This window comes from Cheilinus undulatus, linkage group 9 (assembly GCF_018320785.1).
Source record: "Cheilinus undulatus linkage group 9, ASM1832078v1, whole genome shotgun sequence".
In the NCBI taxonomy this organism is placed as follows: Eukaryota; Metazoa; Chordata; class Actinopteri; order Labriformes; family Labridae; genus Cheilinus; species Cheilinus undulatus.
This window is the reverse complement of record NC_054873.1, coordinates 31,202,015-31,229,018: the sequence shown is the minus strand read 5'-3', so window position 1 is coordinate 31,229,018 and position 27,004 is coordinate 31,202,015. Positions and strand designations below refer to the sequence as shown.

At 38.4% G+C, this 27,004-nt stretch overlaps 1 protein-coding gene across 2 annotated transcripts in view; it reads left to right on the top strand.

The window, feature by feature from the left end:
* Positions 1–27,004, top strand: part of furinb (furin (paired basic amino acid cleaving enzyme) b) — a 133,037-nt gene that overhangs the window by 13,042 nt on the left and 92,991 nt on the right. For both annotated transcript variants that reach the window (XM_041794889.1, XM_041794888.1), the window contains one exon: positions 1,324–1,595. In XM_041794889.1, coding sequence (XP_041650823.1) covers positions 1,419–1,595 — 177 coding nt within the window. In that variant the 5' untranslated portion in view covers positions 1,324–1,418. The remainder of the gene's footprint in view (positions 1–1,323; positions 1,596–27,004) is intronic.

Below are 27,004 nucleotides of genomic sequence, written 5' to 3'. Positions count from 1 at the left end.
TTCATGCTACTATGGATTAAATGCTTTTGAACTTAGTTTTTGTATTCAGTTTGCATAAATGTACCTACCCCATATCCATATGGGGCTTTCTAGCCATGCACTCCCTGGAAAGTCAAAGCATGCTGCTTGACTAACCCAGGGAGCACCTTTTGAGCAGAGCCTTCTCTGCCACGTAAAACTGTATATCCATTTTGCGGTAAAATGGTAATATATATGACAAGAGTGTTCCTGAATGAACTATAATACTACCAGAAACAAAAAGATTTTTTATTAGGATTTATAAAAGTACAAGAATCAGTATCGGTATCCCTTCAAAAAAGTGAATCAGTGCATCTGTAATTGACGTGGGAGGTTAAATAGATGGATACTTTATTAATCCTGAAGGAAATTCAATTATGCTGACACAGCTCATGTGTGTGTTGAATTAATAAAGATTCAGATTGGACTCTGAACCTGCTTCTAATTCCTCTCACATCTGTTCATTATTTAGCCCACTGCTGGGACCATGTAGGTGTGCTGGACCCCCATTTCACCTCCCCCTTTTCTTTTTTCTTATCAGATGAACAGATATATTTAGCAGATTCCCTCACCTTATCATCTTTTTCTGACTCAGAGTCAGTTAACTTATCACAAAGGTTTCCTTTTTATGTTTGACTTACATGCTCCTTCCCTTTGATGCAAAAGAGCTACAAATGAAAAGCCAGCAGAATGTCACTGTCAGGGGATCTTTTTGAACCTCTGCTGTTATAATGGTCGTTTTCACCCTGCTTGTTTTTTTTTTTTTTTTTTTTTTTTTTTTTTTAACTGTTCAGTCAGCAGCAGTCAGCAGGACAGAACCTTTTGTGGTCTAATAAGTAAGTGGTCGAGATAAAACATTTAAACATCCTAAAATAGTAGAAGCGCTCAAGACGCACTCTCCTCAGATGCCTGGTGTTTTAGTATATTTTACTGCTAGTGATGCAACTAGCTCGTCCTGTGTTTCAGAACATGCCTTGTGCATATAATTATCATACATTACCATGAGAGGTTGGAAAAAGATGAGGGGGGCTGAAAAATGTAATTCAGACTACAGCAGAGTCCTTGTCTATTTTGACCTGATATTTATGCGTTGCACATTTGTGAAGATATGTCTTCTTCTCTCACTGGTTTGACAGTTGACAGTGAGCAAAGTATGATGCATGATAAAGCTGTGGGTGTGCTGTTTATTTTTGGGCTTCTTTTTCTGAGTAGTATCTGCAGTAGGTAATGCAAGCCCAAGAGTGACCCAGTTAAGAAGGCCATGTTTGTGTTTCTAACAGCTCCATCCTCTTCTTTCATCTCCAGGTCACTGTTCCACTTTGCTGCTGTGAGGTAGAGCAGTACCGCTCTGCACTGGGAAGACGGACAGTTAGACCACCCAGTGAAGCGTTCTCCTTTTCATGGATGCCAGGGTGGTCCTGCTGCACTTATGGGCAGTCCTTGTCCTTCTGACAGCAGAGCTGAAGTGGACTGATGCTGCCGAGCACTACACCAATGCTTGGGCTGTCCAGATTGAGGGAGGGCCCGAGGAGGCAGACCGCATCGCCAGAGAGCATGGATTTATCAACCACGGCAATGTAAGTTGACTGTATGTCTAAGTAAATATCCATGTTTGTAGCTTCAAACATGTTAATCTCTGCATGTGGGGCTGTAACCTGATAAATCTTAAGTCTTGTAGGTGAATTTCAATGTTACAAAGCTGTTGTACATCAAAGCTGAGCATCAGAGAACCTGACACAACACCTCCAGGCAATCCTGTTTGTGTAGCGGATTGCAAAAGTGTGGCCTCCTCCACTTCTTGTAGCTAAAGTGGGGCATGCATGGCTTCCTAATACACTGGCAGACGCTTGTGTTTACAGAGTAGTGTTAGGAATAGACTGGAATAATAAGGCTGTTATTTTAGGGTCTCAAGGAAGGTTGTTATATTTTATAATAATGTAGCTAGTTGAATTTTATCACTCCTACTATAGATTCTGTTTTGGAGATTGCAAGTCATTTTAATAAAGCAAGTTGTGTAACACAGTTTCCATATGTGAGGAAGGAAAACAAGTGTAATCCGAGGTAAAGAATTGGGAGGGGGGGTTGTTGTAGTGACTTATAGTCCTTTCAGTGGAGTGTCAGGTCCCTTGAATATTAAACTGCTTTCCTGTCTAAGCTTTTCCATGTTTGTGTTCAGCGGATGCAGGGAGTCTCTTCTTGGTCCCCTCTCCCCCTGTTGCTCCACTTGAGACTAAACTTCATTTGCATGCATCTTTGTGGAGCTGCCTGAGTGCTGAACACCCCAGTGAACAGCCTTCTGGATTACTCCTCAGGAATATGCGTAGGAGGTTCTGCATATTCCCACTGCACTTCTCCGTACCTCGAATAAAGAGGATTTTCTAAACGAGAGATTTTTCAGAATTAATTTTGGGCTTATCTTTGCTTTCTTTATATGTCAAAGATTAAGCTTTGTCTGGAGTGCAAAGCTAGATGTTTTTAGTCTCCTTCTTATCGTAGTGAACAGTTGTCACATGGATTTATGTCAGGTTGGATGAGATTAGATGTGTGTCATTATTAGATGCACTTTTCTGTCCAGTCGATTATATTAAACTGTATCCATGCCTTGGCTGGTCTTCCATTCTGCTTGAGTTTGGAGTTCATTTAGTATCGATTTGGATATTTGCTGTTGTTCCAACCGTCTAAAACTATTGTTCTGGTGAGAAAGAAAGCATGCACTTAGGTGTAATGGCCCTTAACAGGCGTTTAATCTTAATTGCTTGGGTGAATTCTTAGATAGTAAATCAATCTCAGGTTTTAGTGATTTTGGTAAAATGAAATGTTCAATATTCTGCTCACTACTGAACACACTTGAATATTCTAGACAATCATCCAAGGACACATCAATAAGGAGCAGAAAAAAAAGAAGAAGCAATTTATCTTTCTTTCATATCCCTTGTTTGTGATCACTTTCCAAAAAAAAACCTTGGCTGCCTTTCTTCTGTTTATCTCTCCTTCCTAATTTACGCAAACCACAGAGACATCTCCTGCCCTTTTTCTCTCAGACAAACCGCCAGATTAATGTGAAGAACTGAAGCTGTATTTTTCCCCTTCTGCTAATCAGTGATTGCATCAGAGGAGTCGAGCTGTAGTTAGCCACAGGCACAAGTCTCTAAGACGGCTGTCTGTTACTGAAAATCTGATGCCATATGGCAGCTTGTCATTTTAGAGTATGTGAGATGTGACATCAAGTCACTGGGGTCCCTGAGCGTGAAAGAGGAGCGTAGCCATATTTCACAATGTGGTTTCTTTAAAAAAAAACACCCTTCCCACGTTATCCCAGCCAACCTACAGTACCCTCCCATGGTTCCTGGTGCCTGACACCATAGCCCACAAGATGTCTGTCGCTTTTACAGATGTGGTTTTTCACCCTGAAGATATGCTAGACTGCAGCTTCTTTTTTGCAGTTTTTATTTGAGTGGCACGTATCCTGGCAGTGGATATATATTCATCTATATTTCTGTGAGCGTAGAGAGGGTGGGGATGGATAATTAAAGGTTAAACTATTGAAATAAATGACAGATTTCCATCTGTAAAATAAGAAAATGTAACAAGTGAGACATTTGGTGGTAGAAAAATGCCTGTGAGGGCGTGTGGGAGACAAAAAGAGGAAGTTGGCTAATGGAGCATAGTATTATGGACCAAAAAGCATGAGCGTTGGATGGCTGGAAGGGCAAAATTTAGTATTATCCACTGTCTGGAATTAGATTTTGTGGGAGTCTATCCTCAGTCATTGTTTCACAGAGGACACAGCTAAGTTTTATTTTACTCGCTGGTCCCATAGTGGTTGCTGCCGGAGAAGGATGATATACACTTCAGGTGATGTGCAGTGTTTGTACCCCGACAGCAGTGTGGCTTATGTAAAAGTATGAGTTAGGTAAGACCGAGGGGTAAACAACTTAGTCATTTTCCATTACTGCAGGTTGTTACAGGGCACTTGAAGAAAGTAGAGGCTGATGTGTTTTTGGCAGGTAATGGGATTTTGATCACTAATGTGATTATGGGATCATCACATATCAGATTATTTGTTCAGTGCTCAGAAATGCCTCATCTTGGCACATTTCTACGCATTTGCAGCATCACTCTCTTTGATTCAGCTTCCTTTTCAAGTCTCTTGGGGAAAACATGCCTGAGTGTAAACATCGTCAAGACTGTCTTTCTCTGGTGACCACATTTTATAAGCGATCACAGAAGGGTTGTTTTGTCAGTTTCCTCCTGATTTTTTCTGCAGTGTCTTTCTTTTACTTTTAAATAGTACTTTTGTGCCAGCACAGGGGTGTGATACTTGGGTATAGACCTAACTGCATGCTGTTTTCTCAGTGAGAAGTGTCAGAATCATTGTGGTTATGAGGATGGGCAAGCTCTGTGGGTGTTGACACACCAAACCAACCCACTGTGTGGATTAGACATTGAATGCCAGTTCCTTTCTCAGTGTCCCCTGTGTCTTTCTATTTCTCTCACTGTATCCCTCCATCTGCCTTGTCACTTTCTATTAAAGGCTCAATACCACTCCTAATCTAAAGTAAAACCAGCCTGCTTCCCACTGTCTGCTCCAGCTGCAGTCAGTTTTTATAGTACATGCTGCAGGAAAACACTTCCCTTGTGTTGCAGGGGCAACAGGTCATCTCCAGGTGGTGGTTTTATACCAGTACCCCTTGTACTAGGTAATTACACAATATATTCCTCCAAAATTCAATATTACTGCAGCAAATTATCTGTTTTTCATACCATCACAGCCTCAAACACACATAAACAGATCCCCGCTCTGTGCTCAGTAGAATGTAATGTGCTCTATTGCCATTGTTCATTACTCTGCTGCACATGATTCCCTGCCAACTGTGTGATGCATGCACCTGCTGGCCAATTCTCTCTCCCTTTTTCTCTCATTTCTCTTTGTGGATCCAATTCAATCCAAATGAGCTGTATTGGCATGAAATGTAACAAAATAAATACATGAAATATACCTCGCCTTTTTCTCTCTCTGCAGTCTACTTACATGGTGGCTCTGTGAGATTGCCCCAGCTCTGCAGGATTGAGTTAGTGTTACATCGGTAAAGAAATGACACCAATGCTTTTAAGAATGTCCATGGGCAGATAGTTTTGTGGGTGAGGAGAGTTTGATTATTTTCTATGTGAATGAGATTTGTAAAGCAAGCTCTGTCTGGATGATTATGTTGTGTTGTGTAGTGTCATGCTTTTATTGCACTTCCATTTGCCATGACTGCATCAAGAAGGTATTTATGTTCTTTTGTGTGAGTCTTTGCGTGTTAAAATTTGTTTCTTAAGCTTGCTGATGTTTAGTGATAATTTAGGGTAATAGTCTCTTTAATGGAGAATCAAAGTGTCTTTCTCTTTCTCTTTCTCTATCTCTCTCTCTTTCTCTGTGGTCCTTCATTTCACTGTCTGCCTGTAGTTTTCTCCTGTGCATACCCATCCTGAGACATTTCTATAGTCAGAATTCAGCCCATACCACACTGTTATGCACCAGACAGACAGGCAAAGTCTGCACTGCCAGTATTGGCTATATTCTACTCCTCAAAGGACTTTTTGAGAAAAAGAAGGAAGCCTCTTTGGATGAAAGCTGTGAAGTCTTGCCGTTGGCATTAACGAATCTTGATAGAAAGAGACTGTAGATGTGCTAATATATTACAATGTTACCAGGAGAATTCATAAAGACAGAGTTAGATTCCTAAACTACTGATCTTTAGGTATTATCAGACTGTGGTCTCCAGTCAATTTCAGAATGTTTGTCTTATTGCCTAAACGTTGGCTGTGAATATTTACGCTTAAATGCAGGATTTTTTCTGCAACCGTTTAATCCCCCATGTAAACACCATTAATATTAATATCAAAATGTACTTACTCAGTATGGAATAAGAGCAAGTTAATACAAATATTTGACATCGTTTGATATATGACATGTTGGTTTTCGAGCCACTGGCTCCCAACCAGGGGTCCAGGCCCAGCTGGGGCACTGCTATGGGGGCAGATCCCAGGGGAGTATAATGCTCTTAGGCATTCAAAGTAAGATTTTTCCATATGAACCAGAATAATGATAACTCACTGGATAGTTTATTAAATAGGGCCTGTTAAAACTTTGTAACCTGACAAGTCAGATAGATTGTTTCACATAACCGTATGAGATATATTTCGTTACAACATTGCATTCTCATCTAGGTCACAGTGGACATTTGGGGTCATTCTTTTTTCTTGGTGTAAATCAGTGATGAAATGTGATAAAGTTTCTTAATAAACACATCATGCAGCTAAAACATCAGGCATCACCAAGGTTTTTTTTTCCTTCCTGTTTTCTTTATTCTTCTCACTTTTTAAACTAAACGTGACATAACGCTACTTTTTGAAACTTGGTCCCAGAGTGAACAAATCTGTAAACACTTACTGTTTCGTCTGCGTGTGGAGAGCCAACCGCATCTTCTTGAAACGATTACGTTAAACATAGCGTAGGCCACTTACCCTGCATGAGCATATCGAACCAAAACAACAATGACGGATAATTGGGGTGTGTTTGTGCTGCAGAGGCTATTGAGCTAATTATGACTTTTACAGCAAAATCCAATGCTCCTTTACCTCCACTGCGAACAGCATACACCATATGTTCTTAAATCCAACACGGAGAACAATCAGAAGGGCAACTAGAAGAACGTTTTTGTCAGTTTTCTGTGATCTTCTTCTCTCTTTTGGTGCATTTCTGTGGCAGTGTTACAGCGCCACGTACAGGCTTGGCGTATATACTACAGTGTTTCCAGTCGTTTTCAGTGGTTCCGTGCTTAGACATTTCCTGAAACGATTTACTGAAAACTTTTTCAAAACGAAACTGAAATATAATGTTTTCGTCTCATGTGGACAAGGCCTGAGCCTCTGCAGCTTATTATCACATTTTGGCCATTCTGTGGCTCAGCGTATGTAATCTCGTGTGACCCACAGTGACCTTTTACCTTTTACAAGTGTTAGGTTAGCTGTAGGAGCTCTGTAGGCAGCTGCATATGGGTAGCTGGATGTGCCGAAACGTCTTTCAGTTACAGTTCTGCACCTCACAAATCATGTCATGTGGACTTAATATGAAGGACAACTAACTTTTGAAATTTCTGCCCATCTATACGCTTTAGAAAAAAAGTGAATATGATAAAATCCTTTGTTCTCCTGTGCTAGCAGACACACAGAGTTCTGTCTATCCAAATCTTCTTTTGTTTTTTAAATTAGCTTTAATTTGTGTTACAATACAAGTTACAAGTAGAGAAGGACAAAAATGTATGGACCAGTAAAAACTCATTTTATTAGTAATCTTCAAATCAACCATCAAAGTAAAATACTTGGGCATATGTGTGATAAAAACTTTCTTAAACATAATTTCATAATGTTTGCAGTATGGGATTTAGTCTATGTTATAAATAAGCTCAATGACACTTAAGAAATTAGGAAATTATCTTGTTTTTCCTCTTTTTAAAATTTTTGTTAGAGTAAAAAGTAATTTTAATTCCATAATTATTTTGTACCGGATGGAATCAAACCAGATTGGTGGGGATGGGACCAAGTCTTTCTGTGTTGTAATGAGATGTCAGTGAATCAAATCATAGCCTGTGAATCAAGATTCAAATCGAATCATCTTGAGAAGGAGAGATTCACTCCCCTAACTCCTAGTGTACCAACATTTTTTTACACATTTCACTACAGAATCAGATCATTTTATCTGACAGGTTGCTTTTTTCTGTCCGGAAAAATAAGTATTTCGCTTGAGCAGTCGATAAACAAGATGCTAGCATAAAATTCATTGGACACAATAGTTAAACACCAGTAACTGATATATCGTTTGGCTGATAGACACTGTTTGTAAATAAGGCAGATATGGGCAGATACCCATGTGGAACAGCTGCATCTGTGCATCCCTACTATAAAGTAAGGAGGGGTGCGGTCCATTTACCACACATTACATAACTTATGGACAAAATGGGCCAAACATGGCATGTGACGCAGTAAAAATTGAATCTTCATAATCATGTTTTCATGTTCATGGGGAGCCAAAACTGTTATTGACATTAAAACTTGATGAATTGCCCAGCACTAGCTTGATGTCATCTCAGATAATGATAAACTGACATATGAAACACAGTAATAAAAGCAACCTGGCACTAAAGCACATCCACTATGAAATATTCAAAGTGTTTGCTCTTGGCTAAAGTCAAGCTGAGAAATGCAGTGTCTATATTTTTATCCTCTGTGTATATTTAAGTGTATTTGTACTTAATTCAGAATATTAAATTTCATACAGATTGATTGGAAAACATTGCCCTGATTCATTCCTGCTCTTGCAGCACCATTTCCTCCAAACATCATTAAGCTGCATGATAAAAACCCACAATTTTCAGGATGAGGGCCCCAAGACTCCCTAGTATCGATCCTGGTTTTTTTTTCTTTCTGTCATCCTTTCTGCTGCTCCCTCCTCCATCTCATGCAGACTCTTTTTCCTCTTTAAATAAAAATGTGTAATCTTCACAGAGACTAACTGATTAAGATAGTTATCCTGTGGAGACATACATAGCAGCATGTCCATAGAAATTGGACATACTCCACAGGAAATGTGATAATACTGTTTTTGTAAATGAACATTGACTAACAGACGTTTCAATGTGGATCAGTCACTCTTCATCAATAGACACATTAAATAACTACCAATACAATACTAATATCACCAGGATGTACAACAAAATTTGAATGTGAGTTTGTAATTAGTTTGTGAAGTAAAAATGTCAGTAAGCTTGATTGTTGTAAGAATCTTTAGTCTGTAATTTCTTATTCATGGTGCAGAAGCACAGCATGGCTGCAGAGCTTTTGTTGTTGAATCAATAGAGGAAAAAAGCATGAGATGTCGATAGCTGGATCCCATGAGAATTTAGAAGAAAAGTTCTCTTTTCTTATTTTGCAAGCCCCAGCTGTTTCTCTACACCCAGCAGCTGCCTCAATCTGAGGTCCTTTCAAATAAGATAAATGAGTGGATTCATAAGATTGAGCACTGGTTTTAGATTATTTTTCATTTAATAGTGAAGAAGTTGAATTAAATTGAATAAGCACAAAAAATATTTGAAAATGCTACAACTCATTTGTTTTGTGGGATGTGTTTAGTTGTCATGTTTATGTATTAGCTTGTATGACTTATAGTATGCATGCAGTCTTTTCACATCTGTCATAAAACTTACAAACAGTTAAACTAGGGATGCATCAGTCTAACTTCAGTATAAATCGATATTGGCCCCATTTACAGACAGCAGCCATCGTCTAAGTGATGTGGTATAAAAAGATATCACCAGTGTTTAATTGTCATATCCAATCAATTTTATGTTGGCCTCTGGTATATCTAGCTGCTGAACCAAAGGTAGAAAAACTCTCATCTGCTTTTATTGTCAAATGGGAAAGAAATGATGCATACTAGTCGTGTTACACCAAAAGAAGAAATGAAAAACACTGGCATCAGCATCTTGCCTAGTTAAACATTGGCATTTTCACAATCAGTGCATCTCTAAACTAGATAGAAATACCAATGTTTCTAGAATTTGTAAGTATATATTCATTGGTATTGTTCATCTTTTACATTTTGAATGCACAGCCAAGTAAGTACCTTATTTTCTTTAACCTGTTGTCCTTCTGTTGCTTTTAAGGTTTTTAAAGTTTTTCCTGTTTTGATACTTCTCAAGATACATCTTTTCAAATGATATAATGGCAGTAATATTTCAGTCAGTCATCTCACATTGTAGTTTGTTTAAGCATCTATTATGGCAACATAACATGTTTGGCATCAGGCCCCCACTTAAACACTCCTCACAGATTTATTTTACATGCAGAATTTGAAGAGTGATGAGCAGCTTAACAGCTTAAACCCCACAGTTGGAGCCAACATGTGTATGCTGGGGTAAAAGTGGGTTAAAGTGAGAGCAAAAATGTCCAGAAATCTTGTAGCTTAAATAAACCACTAAATAAGAAGGATGCAAGTCATGTGATTTGATCAAGATGCATGTCAGGTGCGAATCATTGGGCTCGAGATTCCTGACTGAACTCACTCGCAAGCTTTGTTACATTAAATCTGTACCAAAATGTACTGAATAATTTTAATTAAAAGCTGTCTCGAGCAAAAGAGATAGCGGTCATAGTCCATTGAAATTTGCAATGACAGTGAAAAGGCAGTTCTCACCTCCTTTTGGCATCTTTCAGAGCAGGGATCATCAGCTACATTTGCACAAGGGCCAGCTTTTATGGATAGACACTAGGGGGTCTAACTTCCACATAAACTAAAGTAGAATACATTTTTGGGTCAAATGAGCATATTATTGTATAAAAAGTAAGATCAGGCCCAGATCCCAATATTGCAGCCAGTAACTGTTTGCTTTTGTTTGTTTTTACACATTAATAGGTACTTTAAAAATGTAGTAAGTACAAATATACAGAGATTTCCAATTACAGTAATGGCACTAAAACATTGTGAATAAATTAGTGGGATTAGTGTTGGAAAATTTGCTTGTATATTTGGTAAATACAAGAAATGACCAAATAACGGTCGTCTAGAACATCAGTTTTAGTTTCTATGGTATCTAAATAGGCATCGATATTGTTAGATTTTTTCATTAGTTTTGTATTAAAGGTTTAAATTCTAGTATCCTGACTAGGTGTGAGCCTAGAGGTCGACCGATTATCGGCTAGATCAATTATTGACGCCGATGTTTGGCATTTCACTGATTGTCAGCATCAACATTTTATTTTACCAATAATCCATTGGTACTTTGGTTCTATTGCAAAGTGTGTTGTCCCCTCTGGCTTAATTTCCACCCTCCACAGTCTGAGCAAAATTCCTTTATGCAATACAATCTGATTGGCCAGCTGTTACATGTGTAGCAGCGAATCAGCATTTTATCCTGGGTGCCACTAACATAGTAAGTGTGTTGCATCACTTCCTGCTGCTACTGTGTTGCTCTGTGCCGTTTCTCATTTGGAGAAGCTAGGGCTAAACTGTTCATTTTCCTTCATTTTTTTCCATGTTAAGTTCATTTTGTACACCGTAATAAATGAATATCGGTTCCAAATATTGGTACTTGATGTCATGATCTACTAATATTAGTATCAGTATCAGCTCTGAAAAAATAATAATTAATCCTGACAGCTTTGGTTGCTTCTGTGTATTTAGTTGCTGCTTGCTCTCTTCATTCTCCCTCTCTGTGTGCGGGTATGGGTATTTGTGAACACATTAGGTTTTTGTGTCAGTTATCTCTGGATTGGGTGCAACCCACTCTGCCTGCTCACTGCCTCAAAGCCATACTGTTAGAACCTGCCCACTGGCACACCTTACTACAGCCTTTTCTGGCAACATGGTTACTATGGAGAAAACCACCAGCGTTATTATTTCCAGAAGATTGATTCCAGTGTTTGCGGCGAGGGGATGCTTTTGTTGGCAGTACAGCACCATGTGTTTTTTGAGATCTTAAGGCCACTTGGCATTTCAAAAAACTGTCCTCCTTCTGGTATTTGTGCTTAATTACAAAATTAAAATGAGTCTCCCAATACAGCCATTTTTTTTTCTTGTTTTTGCTTCCTTATTGCTTTACTCATGCTGTATATGAGGGGTTTTTTATAACTGCATCTTCCTCTTGCATCCCCAATACACCACTGGGTCCACTGCAATCTTTTCATTTCCCTCTGTGGCTCTTTGCCATTTTTACCTGCTAACCTTTTTAATCTCATCCTCTCTTAAAACTTCCGATGTTTGCAGGTGGTTTGCAGGTCTGGTCTCAAGGCAGTTTCCCTTATTTTTTCACTCCCCCTCTGGGATCTTGTTCCCCTCTTCTGGTTGTCCTCTCTCTTTTCTTCACTGTCTAGCCTTTCCTTTCCCTCATTGTTTACTGATCTGGGTGAAGAGTACTCGTAGCCCCTCAGCTTTCTCTCATTTAAATGCACCACTTCATTATATGAAGCCTGTGCCCATGAACCTTTTAGCAGTTTCCAAAAATGTCCCCTGAAATTGAGGTGGCACTGTTCCAGAAATCCACAAAACTCATCACTCTGGAGGTAGTCTAAACTTTTAATGACAAAAAAAGATGGGATTTTTAATTTTTCTTAATTTGCAAAAGCCAGACGCTGTCTTCACATGCTACAAGACATGGCAAGACGAGGCAAAACAAACACAAAGAAAGAAAGAGCTGTTAAAAACAGTGAAAACCTGCAAGATGAAACAATAGAATAAAGAGGATCAATTAGAATAAAATGCAACGAGGATGAGGATATTTGTTTCAAAGCATTGTTAAACAGGAGAGTTATTAGCTTGGATTTAAGAATAGTAAGCACTGTCTCCAGACCCAGCTCTGAAGGCTATTGAGAGGCATCAACACCAGATACAGCTTCACCATGTTTATTCGGGAAGTATAGTATAGCCTGGAAGGTACTGGGTCAATAGGTCTGACAGATATCTAGGCCCTTACCCATTAAGTAATTTATGGGCAAGCAAGAGAATTTTGAAGTTAATCTTCTGAGATATTGATAGTCAGTGCTGAGATCTGAGAATTGGAGGTTTGAGCTAAGCTTTTTTGTTCTTGTTAGAACCCTGGCAGCAGCATTCTGTATCCACTGGGGCTGTCTGATTGCCGTCTTTGACAGACCAGTTAATAATCCATTGCAGTAGTCCAGCCTGCCAGAGATTAGAGCATGTTTAAGTATCCAGATCATGTTGTGATATCATCTCTCTGATACTAGCAATGTTTTTGAGCTGTTTTTAAAAAAAGGATTTTGTTATTTATCTAATGTAACTTCTAAAGTTAGGACTTGAGTCCAAGATTGCACCAAGGTGTCTAACCTCAGTGCACTTTAGGCGAGTGCAGGTTTTCTGTCACTGGCCCAAAAAACAGCTTTAGAAAGGACATCTAGATACTGATAGCTTAATCTAGTGTCCATTGTCCAAATTGGTCAAGAATATTGCAATAATTTGATGATTCCTTTCTTTTAATTTTAATTTAAGCTCTTTTAATTTTGTTATACAGAATACCATGAAATCAATTTGAGACAATATCGCTTAGGCCTGTTGACTGGTTGCCGACAGCAGGAAAAGCTTGAGCCAGCTTCACCCAGAACAAACCCATTAGCTCAATAGCTCCATGTTAGCTATTATAACCAAATGTAGGCAGGATGTCCGCTCAGCATGCAAAGTCCAGTATCTCTTTAGTTTGATTTATTAAACTGGTACACTTTGAGTAAAAGAATGATTTCACATTCTGGGACTCACACAGAAGCATAAACAATTCAATATAGAGCACTAAAATCCACGCAATCTAGTAAAAGCAAACTTAAGATCTGACGTCAACATCAGCCCTTTTTTTAAGCAGTTTAGAGTCTGGTTCTTAAGTGAAAACCTAGGCAGATCAATGTGGGCCAGGATAAAGTCTATGGGGGTGCTCTCTGTTCCTCTGAGATATGGAGCCAGCCACACATGTGCTTTGTCTGCCTCCATTCATGTTTTTCTTCTTCAGTGAGATCTTGTTTTTTTAACACAACACACATTTATAATCTGGCCCCATTATTGACTCAGGCTCTCTTTGAGTAAATTGAAGATAGAACTTTCCCTTTGTGCAGCATCGACTTTTGTCCAGGATACAATAGAATACAGCCCGAGATTCAGCTGCTAAAGCTACAGCTGGATGAGTTTGGGTTGCTCTTCTCAGCCACAGTATTTTTCCTCCTGTGACTAGATTGAAACTTCTTCATGATGTGGAAGCACAGTTTGTTAAAAGCAAGCAGTTTATTGTTTGCTTGCACATCTGTCAGTTGTTAGTCATTCAAGTGCATTTTTGTTTCCACATTTATGTCAGTGTCTGCAATCATGCAGTTGTTGGCCCTTGGGATACACTGAATATTTAATTCCTGCAATTATCACTGTAGTAAAAATTGTGCTGGGGCTACTAGGGCCTTGCTGGCTACGTTATTATCTTTGAGAGGTTTTTAAAAATGTATTTTTGCATACAACATGTGAAAAACAGATTGGCACTCTTAAATTCAAGTATCAATAAAGAGTTTGATAATAGCCATCTTTATTTTTCCAGCTTATTGAAGAGCTCTTTTGTAGGTAACTTTTTAACCTGTTATTTAGACTTCAATGGCATGCATTTCAATTAAACATCTCCTAACAGAAAGTATTTATAACACTTCTAATCCTGGCATTGAGTTGCGACTTGATGTTCCACTTGTGTGGTTATTTCAGGGGCTTTAGTTGGTGTTGTTGATTTGAAGTGGTGGGGTTGACAGGGGTTAGCTTTAAAAAAAATCCTTCAAACTCTTCACTGTTAAATGAAAAGTTTTTTGGCAGAGACTAAACTTAAAATAACATTCTAAAGTTTTAAAAAGGTAATTCTGGTGGCTGGAGAATTTGAAATAAAAGATTTAATACACGCTGCCCTTGGTGGTCCTTAATATTTCTGCTAGCTTATTGTTCCTGAATACCTTTTTGCAGCAAAGAAAGAGCTGTGTGTGAGCAGACTGTCAAACATAGGCATTATACTTACTGTATATATTGGTGCACATTTGTACTGTCATAGTGTTTGGTTGCACTGAGCTCAAAGCAGTCAGGTGTAGGTTGCAGAATGATTTGTGTAACCGCCAGAGACAGGATGGACAGGTTAAATGTAGCCTGCATGGCGTGCAGTCAGAGATGTTTTCCTGCAGTATTTCAGGCTTGTGAACACCATCATGTCAGGCTGCCTGCAGACATTTATTATATCACTGTGAAACACTTAGAAAAGCCTCTGACTTGCTCTGTAGGTAATAATTCATTAATTGCAGCAGTTACAGTAATGCCAGTTTTTGGCCTCGATCTGCTGAAAGAAATCAGCCCAGCTTAAGCTGTTATCATCTGGAATGCTTAGAAATGCAATACTCAAACTGAAATGAATTCACTTTTTTAAACAGATTGTGAAACTGCAGCCATTACTGCAGCAACTATTGCTGCCTCTGACAGTCAAATAAATGCTGCAGCTACGAATGCCACTTCCACTGAGGCCACTGCTGCTACTGCTGTCACAACAGCAAGTAATGTTACTGCACAGTGAGAAATGTGTGTGCCAAACTCTCTGAAGGCAGTCATAAGTAAACACATTTCTGGAAAGTGTGCGGCTGTTAATTAGCTGTAGTTAATCAGTATGGAAGAAACCGTTTTGGTAACTATTACTGAGGTCATTTGTTGCTCTCTTTTTTTGCAAGACAGAGCAGAATCACACCAAGAACAAAATAATAATTTCTCTTCAAACACATTGCAAGCCTGAATAATTGAATTAAATTGCTGTCAAGCCAGTAATCCACAAAGCCACTGAGCCTTTTTTAAAAGCTAGCCTCTCTTTGCAGTTTTAATGCAGAGCTCGGGAGCACAGCCCTTATCTTGAACACAGGTTGAAAAAAAAGAACAATATGCAGAGACCTTGAGTCAGCCTTGGGAACCCCTCATGGGGAATAACCTCGAAGCTTTCTGCATGCCAGACGGCGAAACTTTTCAAGCAATGCAAGCAAAAAGTAACTCACTGCACAACTGTGTTTTCTTTTCCCACTGTGAGTACAATAGCATTTGTCTTAACCATTGTTTCCCTTCACATGCAAGCATTCTAATCTCTGCTCATGAGAAAATATTTCAAAAAATGTAATGTGTGTGAATAACAAGGGCAGGAATGAAAAACACAAGTCGGGAATGAAATAATGCGGTTATAGGTGAGGGGGAAATTGTTACCCAGAGGTGCCAGAGAAAGATCAGATCAGTGCTCAGCCAGTATTACATTGTGAAGCCCTCTGTTCTATCCCTGCTCCAATAAAACATGTCAGAGAAAAGACAAGCCAAAGCCAGCAAATTGTACAAATAATAAGTAATTTGACTGTTATTGAGGACATGAGACAAGTTATCAAAAAGTTATTAGTTTCTTCTGCTGTGTGCCCAGATTCTGTCGCTTGTGAAATGTCTTTTTATTTGATTTTTGGTTTTCTTTTTTTTTTTTTTTTTTTCCACTTTTCATTTTTCATTCTTTATATTTCATATCCTGTTTGCAGTTGCAGTGGTATGAATATTTCAAGACCCCATGAAATGTAAATCAGAGCTCAGTGCACAGAGTTAATTTAGATAAAAGGAAGAGATGCGCAGATTTTCAACAGGGGCTTTTATGGTTGCATGTAGAATGGCTGTGCTGCATTCATAATGCTTCCTTTTTGAATTTATGTCTTTCATTTGAGTAGATTATGATTTTAAAAATAACCAGTAAGAGTTAAAGATTTAATTCCTCTAGTTTAAGAAGCATACTGGAATGACTGGTAGTTGTTTGAAAGTGATGCTATGACAAATTTAATCACATCCTTTTGAGGACAGAGCCCATGAAGCTTCAAACCTTAGAAGGACAAGGCCGAATAAAAAAGTCATCCATTGTTAGGCTGTTTTAAATATGAATTTTCACTTTGCATGCGTCTGATACTTGATGTCTGTGATCTTCCACAAGAGTCTTTTACGTCGATAGAGGACCAGCATGCCATCTTTTCTATTTAACCTCAGGCAGTCTTTTGAGTAGAGAAGCATAAATCAGTCATTAAGCATTACTTTTCTCTGGAAGAATACAAATGACCATGTTCTCTCACCTCCCAGCTTTGTTCTACATTTTAGCAGAAATAATTTATTCATTTTCCATTTTTAAGTAAAGCACGGATCAAGCAAAAACTTTATCAGCAAGCACTAAAAGTATCCAGAAGGACCCATCATTACACTGCCAGGCATCAGACCGCACTCCACGAGTGTCTTTTTCACTTTCATTCCCCCTCATCCAAAGAGGTGGCTGATAAGATGGCAGAGAAAGTTCTGCAGAGCGATATGTACTTTGGTGCTGCTGTAAAAGTATAAATATGACCTTTAGAGGAAGGCAGAATGGAGAAGTAAAGGGTCTGTGAGTGCGGGAGGTATCAGGCTCCCCTCTCAAGCGTGACACTTGGTCAATTGCAGGCTGATGTGATTTAGCAGAGACAAGACAGAGAGTGATGGTGAAATAACAAGGCAGCCAGCCCTCCCTGAATCCCTGACACAGGCACTGCTGGAGATCTGGTAGCTTCTCCCTGGAGGCTGCAGAAAGTTGGAGGGTTAGTTTTTCAACAGTGGCATTTTACAGTAGCTTCAGCATGCATTATTTAATTGAAAGTAATAAGCATTTGTTAAAATTTTGGCAGGAAGAAAGGCTGTCACAACTATAAAATTATATGTTTGTAGTGAGAGGAATGCAAGGATAAAACAAAACATTCTCTTTAGTTTGTGTTGTTTACAAGGACTTTTTATGATACCAGACTTTTAATCTTTTTTGTATGAATTTTTAGAAATCAAATTATATAAACGCCTGTTTCAGTGCCACATTAGCAACAATTGAATCCATAGGCTTTCAGTAGTTGTTCATTTCTTATTTTCAGTCATCAACCAGATGATTGCCAACTCTTGTGGGTTTTTTTATTTGAATAAGGTGTACTGAGGTATGACTGGAAATTTTTAACTGATCATTCCTCTCCTACACCTACAACTCTGATAAAGTTATTTTAAAGGTCTGAGGATTGTCACTGGTATCCATCATAAAAATAGCAGATTATATTGTTTTACTTGCATGATTTTGAAGAAGTATTATACTTAGAGCTTTCATCATGAGAGATCCATAGTGCATTCAAATAAAAAATAATGCTATTGATTTCATGCTTTGTTGTCCCTGTCCTTTGTTGAGGCCACTGTAGCGACACACCAATGTAAAATAAGTACATTTCTCCTTAAAGTCCCTGTAAAGTGATTAAAAAATCTGTATTTTAGGTTTGTTGTGTGACAGGCCACTGTGTTATGAAGCACTAGGATAAATCTCAGTCGTGGAAAACATCTCTAAGTCACAGAGCGCTTCTTTTAATCACCCGGGGACTAAAGACATGAAATATGGATTAAAACACACCTTCAGCAGGTAAGATGTTTATTCCTTCTGGTTCAAGTAAAAAAATAGAAAAGCACTCCAGCATTTAGGCGGCCCCCTGACCTTATCATGAAGAGCCAGAGCCAGAGCAGCTGCCTGGCTCTGTGCTAGAGCCAAGAGACAGAAGTTGGGAATTAAATGTAGTTTTCTAACACAAATCTCTCTGTTATGGTACTTGTAAGGACCCATAGGCCTCTGTGACTGATAGTTTTGGGAATTTACCACACAAAGAACAAAAACACAACATGTGGCTGGCTGTGAACTTCCAACGAAGGCAGTGACATCAGCTAACAGCATACTGTTGAGATTAAGCGATTGGTGATTTTATATCGTTACGTTATGGTAATTCCCCATAGCGACCTGTGCCGTTGTGAGCTGCTATATTTGCCCTGCCCAAATTAAACCAAATCATGAAAGAGGTGAAAAACTTAAGAACGGTCTAAATCCAAAATTCACACACATGTAAACTTTTTTTCTCACTGTCTAACATTAAATCAGATTAAACTTTTCCTGTTTTTGGTCAATTAGGATTACCGAAATTATTTCTATTTGCTAAATGCCAGAATAATGAGAAAAGGATTTTTTTTAGACAATTTTTATTACTTTCTTCAAAGTCAGAAGTTTACATACACTAAGATTACTATGCCTTTAAACAATTTGGGAAAGCCCAGATGATGATGTCATGTCTTTGGAAGCCTCTAATAGGTTTATTGACAACATTTGAGTTAATTAGAGGCACACCTATGGATGTATTTTAAGGCACACCTGAAACACACTGCTTCTTTGTGTAACATCATGGGAAAATCAAAAGAAATCAGCCAAGATATCAGGAAGAGAATTGTGGACTTGCACAAGTCTGGTTCATCCTTGGGTGCAATTTCCAGATGCCTGAAGGTGCCACGTTCATCTGTTCAAACAATTATACGCAAGTATAAACACCATGGGAATGTCCAGCCATCATACCACTCAGGAAGGAGACGGGTTCTGTGTCACAGAGATGAACGTGATTTGGTCCGAAAAGTTCATCTCAACCCAAGAACAAAAGCAAAAGACCTTGTGAAGATGCTGGCTGAAGCTGGTAAGAGTGTGTCATTATCAACAGTCAAACGAGTCCTGTACTGACATGGGCTGAAAGGCCACTCTCCCAGGAAGAAGCCATTACTCCAAAAGAAACATAAAAAAGCCACATTACAGTTTGCAAATGCACACAGGGACAAAGACCTTAATTTTTGGAGAAATGTTCTCTGGTCTGATGAAACTAAAATTGAACTTTTTGTCCATAATGACCATCGTTACATTTGGAGAAAAAAGGGGGAAGCTTGCAAGCCTGAGAACACCATCCCAATTGTGAAACATGGGGGTGGCAGCATCATGTTGTGGGGTTGTCTTGCTGCAGGAGGGACTGGTGCACTTCACAAAATAGATGGCATCATGAGGAAAGAACGTTATGTGGAAATACTGAAGCAACATCTCAAGACATCAGCCGGGAAGTTAAAGCTTGGGCGCAAATGGGTTTTCCAAATGGACAATGACCCAAAGCATACTGCCAAACTGGTTACAAAGTGGCTTAAGGATAACAAAGTCAATGTTTTGGAGTGGCCATCTCAAAGCCCTGATCTGAATCCCATTGAAAATTTATGGGCAGAGCAGAAAAAGCATGTGCGAGCAAGGCGGCCTACAAACTTGGCTCAGTTACACCAGTTCTGCCAGGAGGAATGGGCCAAAATTCCTGCAAACAATTGTGAGAAGCTTGTGGAAGCATATCCAAAACGTTTGACCCAAGTCATACAGTTTAAAGGCAATGCTACCAAATACTAATGAAATGTATGCAAACTTCTGACTCTCAAGAAAATAATAAAAAAACGTCTAAAAAATGATCTCTCTCATTATTCTGGCATTTAGCAAATAGAAATAATTTTGGTAATCCTAATTGACCAAAAACAGGAAAAGTTTAATCTTATTTAATGTTAGACGGTGAGAAAAAAAAAGTTTATGTGCCTTTTTATACAGTGTATGTAAACTTCTGGTTTCAACTGTAGATCTTTTCACGTTTACAGCAACCTTATTCCTTCTAGTGTATTGAGACACAAATTTGAGCTTTAACTTTACATTAATGTCTCATATCACTTAAAAAAATCTGACAGTTCAAGATAAGTTAAGTCCAAAGTCAGCAACACCTTATTTTCTTTCTCATAAGAGCCGGTCTGTATGTAAGCAGAATGTCAATTGTCACTAATTTTATAAAAAAAAAAAAAAAACACTTTCAAATAAATAGTGGGGTTCCAGTATTTGATAAATAAGAAAAAATAATTGTGAAATTCTGAGATGAACTAATTAAAAGTTTTAATTGTTTTGTTTGACACCCATAAGTATAACATTGAAAATTTGGACAAACTTTAATTTAACCATAAAAGATCAAATAATCTAGTTTTAATAATAATCTAGATGAGCTCTTTTGTACTGATGGATAAATGCTGTATAGGACCATAGTCAGAGACTAGATTTTTGAGTAATTACAGTATGATCCAATTAGCTCATGCCAGCCTGCTAACGCAGAAAGATTGCCTTCCATGTGAAAAGAGCAGCACTCACAGTAGAGGATGAGTGCAGAATACTTTTCAGAGTTTATTTCGTTTTCATTCTCCTTTGGAGTCCTTTGTGGGCAAAGACTGCCAGCGGTGCCGCATGATCGGCTCCTTCTCCAAAATTTAAACGCCACTGTGGTTCTTCAGATGGTATTCTCTAAAATCAAAGTGACATTAAAGAATGGAGCAATTGACCCAGAAAATGCCAGGGGCTTTTTGTTCAAATGGCACTTATAAACTTCTGGCTCTTAGCTCTTGATAAAGACTTTGTCTCAGATACACAGTCATTTAAGCTGGGACTATGGATGATACTGAATGCGGGACCTGCTTTCTGTATTCACTTACAGCCCTTATCCAGTGATGGTCATCCCTTGTGACACAGAGCGTACTTTCTCTTCTGCACACAAAAGCTTGTTTTACTTCAGAGAGCTTAAAAGAAACACCATTTGCACCCATTTTGATTTATGCTTTTATACCACATACTGGACACGCACGTTTATTTATGTGTGCTACTTGGTCATAATAAGAACTAATGTACCCGCTACTTAAATGCCTCCTCATTAAAAGGTTGGGTGGAATAGGGAGCACTATAAATTTTTGGTCTACATTATACTGTAATGGGAAAGATGACTGCATTATTTATGTCTGCTTTTTGTATTCACTTGTAGCTATTGCAATGCTCCACACATCATACATTTATACTGGCTTATACTGCCATGGAGGCTGCAGGCTATCTCACCCAAGAAGTTGTACAGTAGAACTGATACTTCATTTTTCAAACTCGTATACATATTTAGGCTATTATGCACACTTTGGTTTTGCCACATAGCTGTTGAATAATAATGACTGATCCATTTAAGTTAGATTGTGCAGAAAAACAGTTTTTGTGTGTTTATGAAGCAAATGGACATCAAAGATGGCATGTCACAGCGTGTTTGAGCCACCCCTCTGAAACATTGTGGGCTGGAATAAATTTGTCTGAGAGATCACAACACAACAGAGAAGATTTATTCAATCTATTACCCAAATGCATCAAAGAGGCTGTCAAAGATGACTGAAATTTTTTCCTCAGCTTTTCATCATAAACCTAATGACATTCTGCCACCAGCTCTAGTGCTTGTTGTTGTTGTTTTGTGGGAGTATTGAGGAAAGGAAAAAAAAAAAAACAACCCAGCACACCATGCTGTCTAGATCCAGCCTTGAAATTGTCTGTGTCTCTGTTATTGATGTATGGGAGGAAATTGAAAAACAGAATGAGGTTAGAAAATATGTAAAGGTTCCCAGGATGTTAATCCCTTGTTCTGTTTTGCAGAAAATCTTCCTCTCCGAAGCATAAGAGAAAAAAAGTCCAAAGGTGCTAGTCATATGATGTAGCTTTGCAGAATGCTTGAGTCATTTATCACTGTTATGAAGGCTATCATGGGACCTTGCACAAGAGTCCTTTATAATAAGTGCTCTGTTCTCCCATATTTTCAGTGCTGCCACACAAATGCACACCACACAGAAAATATGAGTAGTAGTTTAGTCTTTTGTTTCAGCTGCATTAGATATATAAACCCTGCTAATATATGATGTCTTTACTCTTAAATCACCAAAATCAATAACATGTCTACATGCTTTTTGTTTTCTTGGTTGTTGTTTTTTTTTTTTATAATCTTCCATTAATGCCAGATTTCTCTTCTTTTTAAAGTCTGTGTCCAGGGTTTTCGTTGTCACATCATTACAGGCAAATATGCAGGCGTCCTTTCAACCCACCATGTGGTGTTGGGTTAAAATAGTTGTAAATGCCATGCCCTTTCAAGCACAGGCACGTTTTACCTGGAATGACACCATTAAAGGTATACCTGCAATGGATAAATGCCAGACCAGAGACCTTGCTAGTTATTCACTTAAAATGTTAACTGTTTTCACAGAAACCCTGTGCAGGAGACCCCTCAGATTTTTTAACATTTAAGTTTTTCTCTGATCTAAATATTTTTGTTTCTTTCTTTTTTTGTAATTCTGTGTGTAGTAATGATAAATACTGTTTCCATTTGGTATATTTTCCCACCAATTCCATACATCATACCTACAAATAACCCCCAAAAAGCACTGGGTAAAGGTTAAAAACACAGGAGGTAGGCTATTTATAGTGGGATAAATAAACAACAGGCTATCTTAACAAAAATGTTACTTAAATGGTGGGAAAGGGATCCAGATAATTTACTGCAAGTAAAATTCCTGCATTCAAAACTCCATTAATTAAACAGCTGTATGGTATAACTAATCTCATATGCTTAGTAGAGGTAAAATTACTCATAATGCAGAATGTCTTGTATCAGAATTTCATGTTTTTAATTTCTTGTTGTTTATATTTTGTATTGGTAATGTAAATCTGAGAAGTCAGTGCCTCTGCAGATTAGTCACTACCTTAAAAGTGTTCTTTATTACTGTTTAAATACTTTTTTAACTTGCAGCAGCTCTTTTATAAAGCTCTTTTCCTCTTGTTATTCAGCCAGTTCAGTGCAATCATAGGTGGATGTGATGTTTTCAAGCATGAAAGCCACTTCTAACCTCAGTATAACATTAATCTGTGATGGAGACACCCCCACCCATTTCAACTTCAACTTCAACCTCAAAGTTATTGTCCCCTGGGAAGATTTGCTTTGCAGACAGTCAAAAACATGATACATAAGAAACAAAATCACACAAACTCAGACACAACACTGAAATGAATAAATTCAAAAGTTCATAAAAGGTCAATTGAATGCAAAAACATCATTAAAAGACTTCTCCAGACATCTGTAGTGAAAATAAAGTGCTTCATATTTGATCATTGTTAAAATTGTGTTTTGTAATGGCTTGAGAGATGCAAGAATTTATCATTTTGTTGGGTTTCGTCTTTTGTAGTCTGAATATGCTGCCAGAGGGTAAGAGCTCAAATTCATCATGAAGAGGATGATCAGGGCGCTGTATGATGTCCTGAGCCCGAGAGACTTTACCCTTTTATAAAAAGTCGAACACAGAGCAGGTAATTTAATACCAATAATTTTACTGGCAGCCTTAAAAATGTGTTCTAAGCTCTTTTTATCTCCTTATGAAAGGCCAACAGGCCAGGAGATAAAGGCAAAGGTTAGGACACTAACATTCACCTGCACAAGCAGCGCCCTCCCCACTTGCAAATGTCAGATCTCCCTTGCACAGTGCAGTAGCAAATATCAGTAATTAATAAAGTCATGAAATGTTTCCTTATTTTGATAAACAGTTATCTTGTTATTCACGCATGCAATTCATTGTCCTCTTTTTAAAAAGTCTTCAATTTTAAACATCAACAATGACAGCAGCAATCATATGTTTACAGTATTTTTCATACATACATTTAGGGGCCATCCGCATGGTGACGCGTTTGGGAGTATCCACAAAAGTTTTATATCGTGATGTTCCATCCACAGAGAACCAGCATTTTGGTAGCCCAAAAACACCTTTTTTTTAAGCAGATTCCAGAGTGGACAAATATGTATATACGCAACCCTTGTGCCTCTCTGTGTACAACCAGAAACATCTTTTCTGAAACGATCATGTCATAACTCCCTTAACCCGCTAACAGCAACAATAATGGTGGATTACAGGATTGTGCTTGTGCTGCAGAAGCTACTGAGCTTATTGTGACTTTTACAGCAAAATCCTTTGCTCTTCTGCTACAACCGTGAGCAACAAATGCTCTTGGAGAACAGCATACGCCACATGTTCCTAGATCCACCACGGAGTGTAGGACAGGAGAAATTTTTGGGCAAGAGAAAAACTTTGGGTGCACATGCTCCACAATCTCCTTCTCTGTTTTTAGTGTATTTCTGTGGCAGCGTCACAGTGCCACTTAAGTACCTGCTCATGCACCTCGGTCGTGGCTACATCACATGTGTTTTTGCTCTGGTTGGCCCCTAAAGATGTGACAGACAGAACATTCATCCAATCACACTCCAAGTTTTTTTAAAGCCTCTGCCCTTTCCCAAATGCTTAGTATTGAAGGTTTTCCAGATGGATGTGTGAAACGAATCCATCTGGCGTGTCAGGTTAATGTTTTTGTTCTTATGCAGACATCTTTAGAACTATGCCATGGTTATGGAAAACTTTTTTAAAACAAAAACGAAAGAGATCAGTTTTGTCTGTGTGTGGACAGGGCCTTGGTTTGTTCTTTGGTTTGTGTTATACCTTTGCATTGAAATATTTTCATAGGAAAATAATACAGATTTAAATATGAAATAAACATTCTTGGGATATTGCATTCACAAGCCAGGGATGAGCATGTGCCCCAATGACCTTTGACCAAAATCTAATTATATAACTCTTGAGTCAGAGTAGGCATCTAAATATATTTGGACATTAATTATTTTTTTATAACTACTGGTAATATTTTTTGATCATTTTAAGCCTGAGATATTCAATCCCCCAAATTTGACTGGAGGTTTCAACCTCAACTTAACTTTGAGGCAGCAATTCCATGATGGCGACAAACATCATTCACCATTGAAACAGCTTCAGGAAAACTCTGGGTGGTTTCTCTAGAGCTACATCCATTTTATACAGTATTCCAAGACCAGCTGAAATGAACACTCTCTGTTAGTAGGGCTTTTACTCCCAAGTCTGAGCCAGATGACTGGAATATCCTGTTAACAGTCACCCTGCACTGATTGTCACTCAGGTTTTACTAGGTCCTTGATGAGACTATCAACTTTAATATGTTATATAAATCTTGTATCCATATTACTATTTGAGCCAGATTTCCTACATTTTAATAGTATCTGGAGACTTTAGATAAAGATATAAATGTGATAAATCATTTCACATATTTAACATGGATGATATGGTACGTATAACTTCTGATGAATTTGTGCAGTGACTCGTTTCAGCCCCGAGCTTCAAATTGCTCCACCATGCCACCAGTTTTGGGCACAAAGCCAGCTCCCTTCCAAAGGTTATTTCAGGCTTCTCATGAAGCTATGCAAAGCACATGTTCTCATTCCCAATACACAGACAACTCCTAAGACACTATTTTTTTGATCTCCGTGCATCTGAGGCTCAAGGAAGGGGGCTTAATGTTCCATGAATTTGAACGAGGCTCGGTTCAAAGATGCACACACCCTTCCTGTCTTGTAGCCAGCTTTCTCTTGTAGTGCCATGGCCGCCTTAGTTCCAAGTCTTAAAAATCTTTTATTTAATCTAAGACTGTGAAAGATCCATTTTTCTCTGGTGTGCACATTGTGGGAATCTTTTCTTATTAAACTGTATAAACCCAAACCCTTCCATTTGAACAGCATAATAATTTGATCAATACAACATGTGTTGTAGATGTGTGAAATTGTGTTTCTCTGTTGTGAAAGCTTCGGTTAGCCTAATCTTTTATTTCAGTTTCATCAGGTTGGTGTTGCATTTCAAAGAGTTGCCTAGTAGTGGTTTATTCAATACAGAGAAACCCCTTCAGCAGGCTGAAATTCTTGAAAAAAAGTAAATACTGCTTTCAGAAATAACGGGTAAATAAATGAACACAAGCATGAAAACTAGAAATTGAAAACATTCTTCAGTGAAGGACATTCTTCTCTCTCTCTGTTGGAAATGTATTAATAGCAGATTCATCACATCATGGTATGTTATCATTAATGCTGTGTGTATAGTTTAATATGCACATGTAAATCTATTACAGCAAACCTACTTTGGGCTTTTTATAACTACTGCTATCATTGTTTTACAACCCCCTTTCCTTAAAGCTAGGAAATTGTGTCAAATGTGAATAAAACAGATTGCCAAGATTTTCAGCACATTCAAGCTCCATATTTGATTGAAAATAGCACTGACAGCATGTCAATTGTTGAAACTGAAGTTTTTTATACATTTTGTAAAAAATTATGTGCTTATATATATTTTGTGATGCAACATATATTTGAATAAGTTTGTACAAGATTGTGTTTATCACATAGATGCACCATCTCTTGCACCAAATATTTTTAAGGGAGACAATTCATGACTGCCAAAGCCAGTTTAGCACCCAGACTTTTTTACAGTGGAGCAATGTCATACATGCAGTGAGGGATTTGGCATTGTGGTTCTTGGTTAAAAAAAAATAAACTGAAAAAGACACTGACTACTTGACCTCATAAGCTGGTCCAAACATACATTGTTAAGCACATTTGTGAAGGTTTCACAAATCAGTTCAGGTCTGGCATGGGAGCACATGCCAGTTCGGTATTTCACCACTTAAGCCTTGGTCCTGTACTTCTCTGGCCTCCTGATGGCCATCCTGCCATCTCTCCAGGTATCCTCCCAGCTGCCCCCTCCATGATGCACGGAGTTCCCCCTGGCGTCTGGGCCAGCCCAGTGGGTTCTGGGCACCCAGTA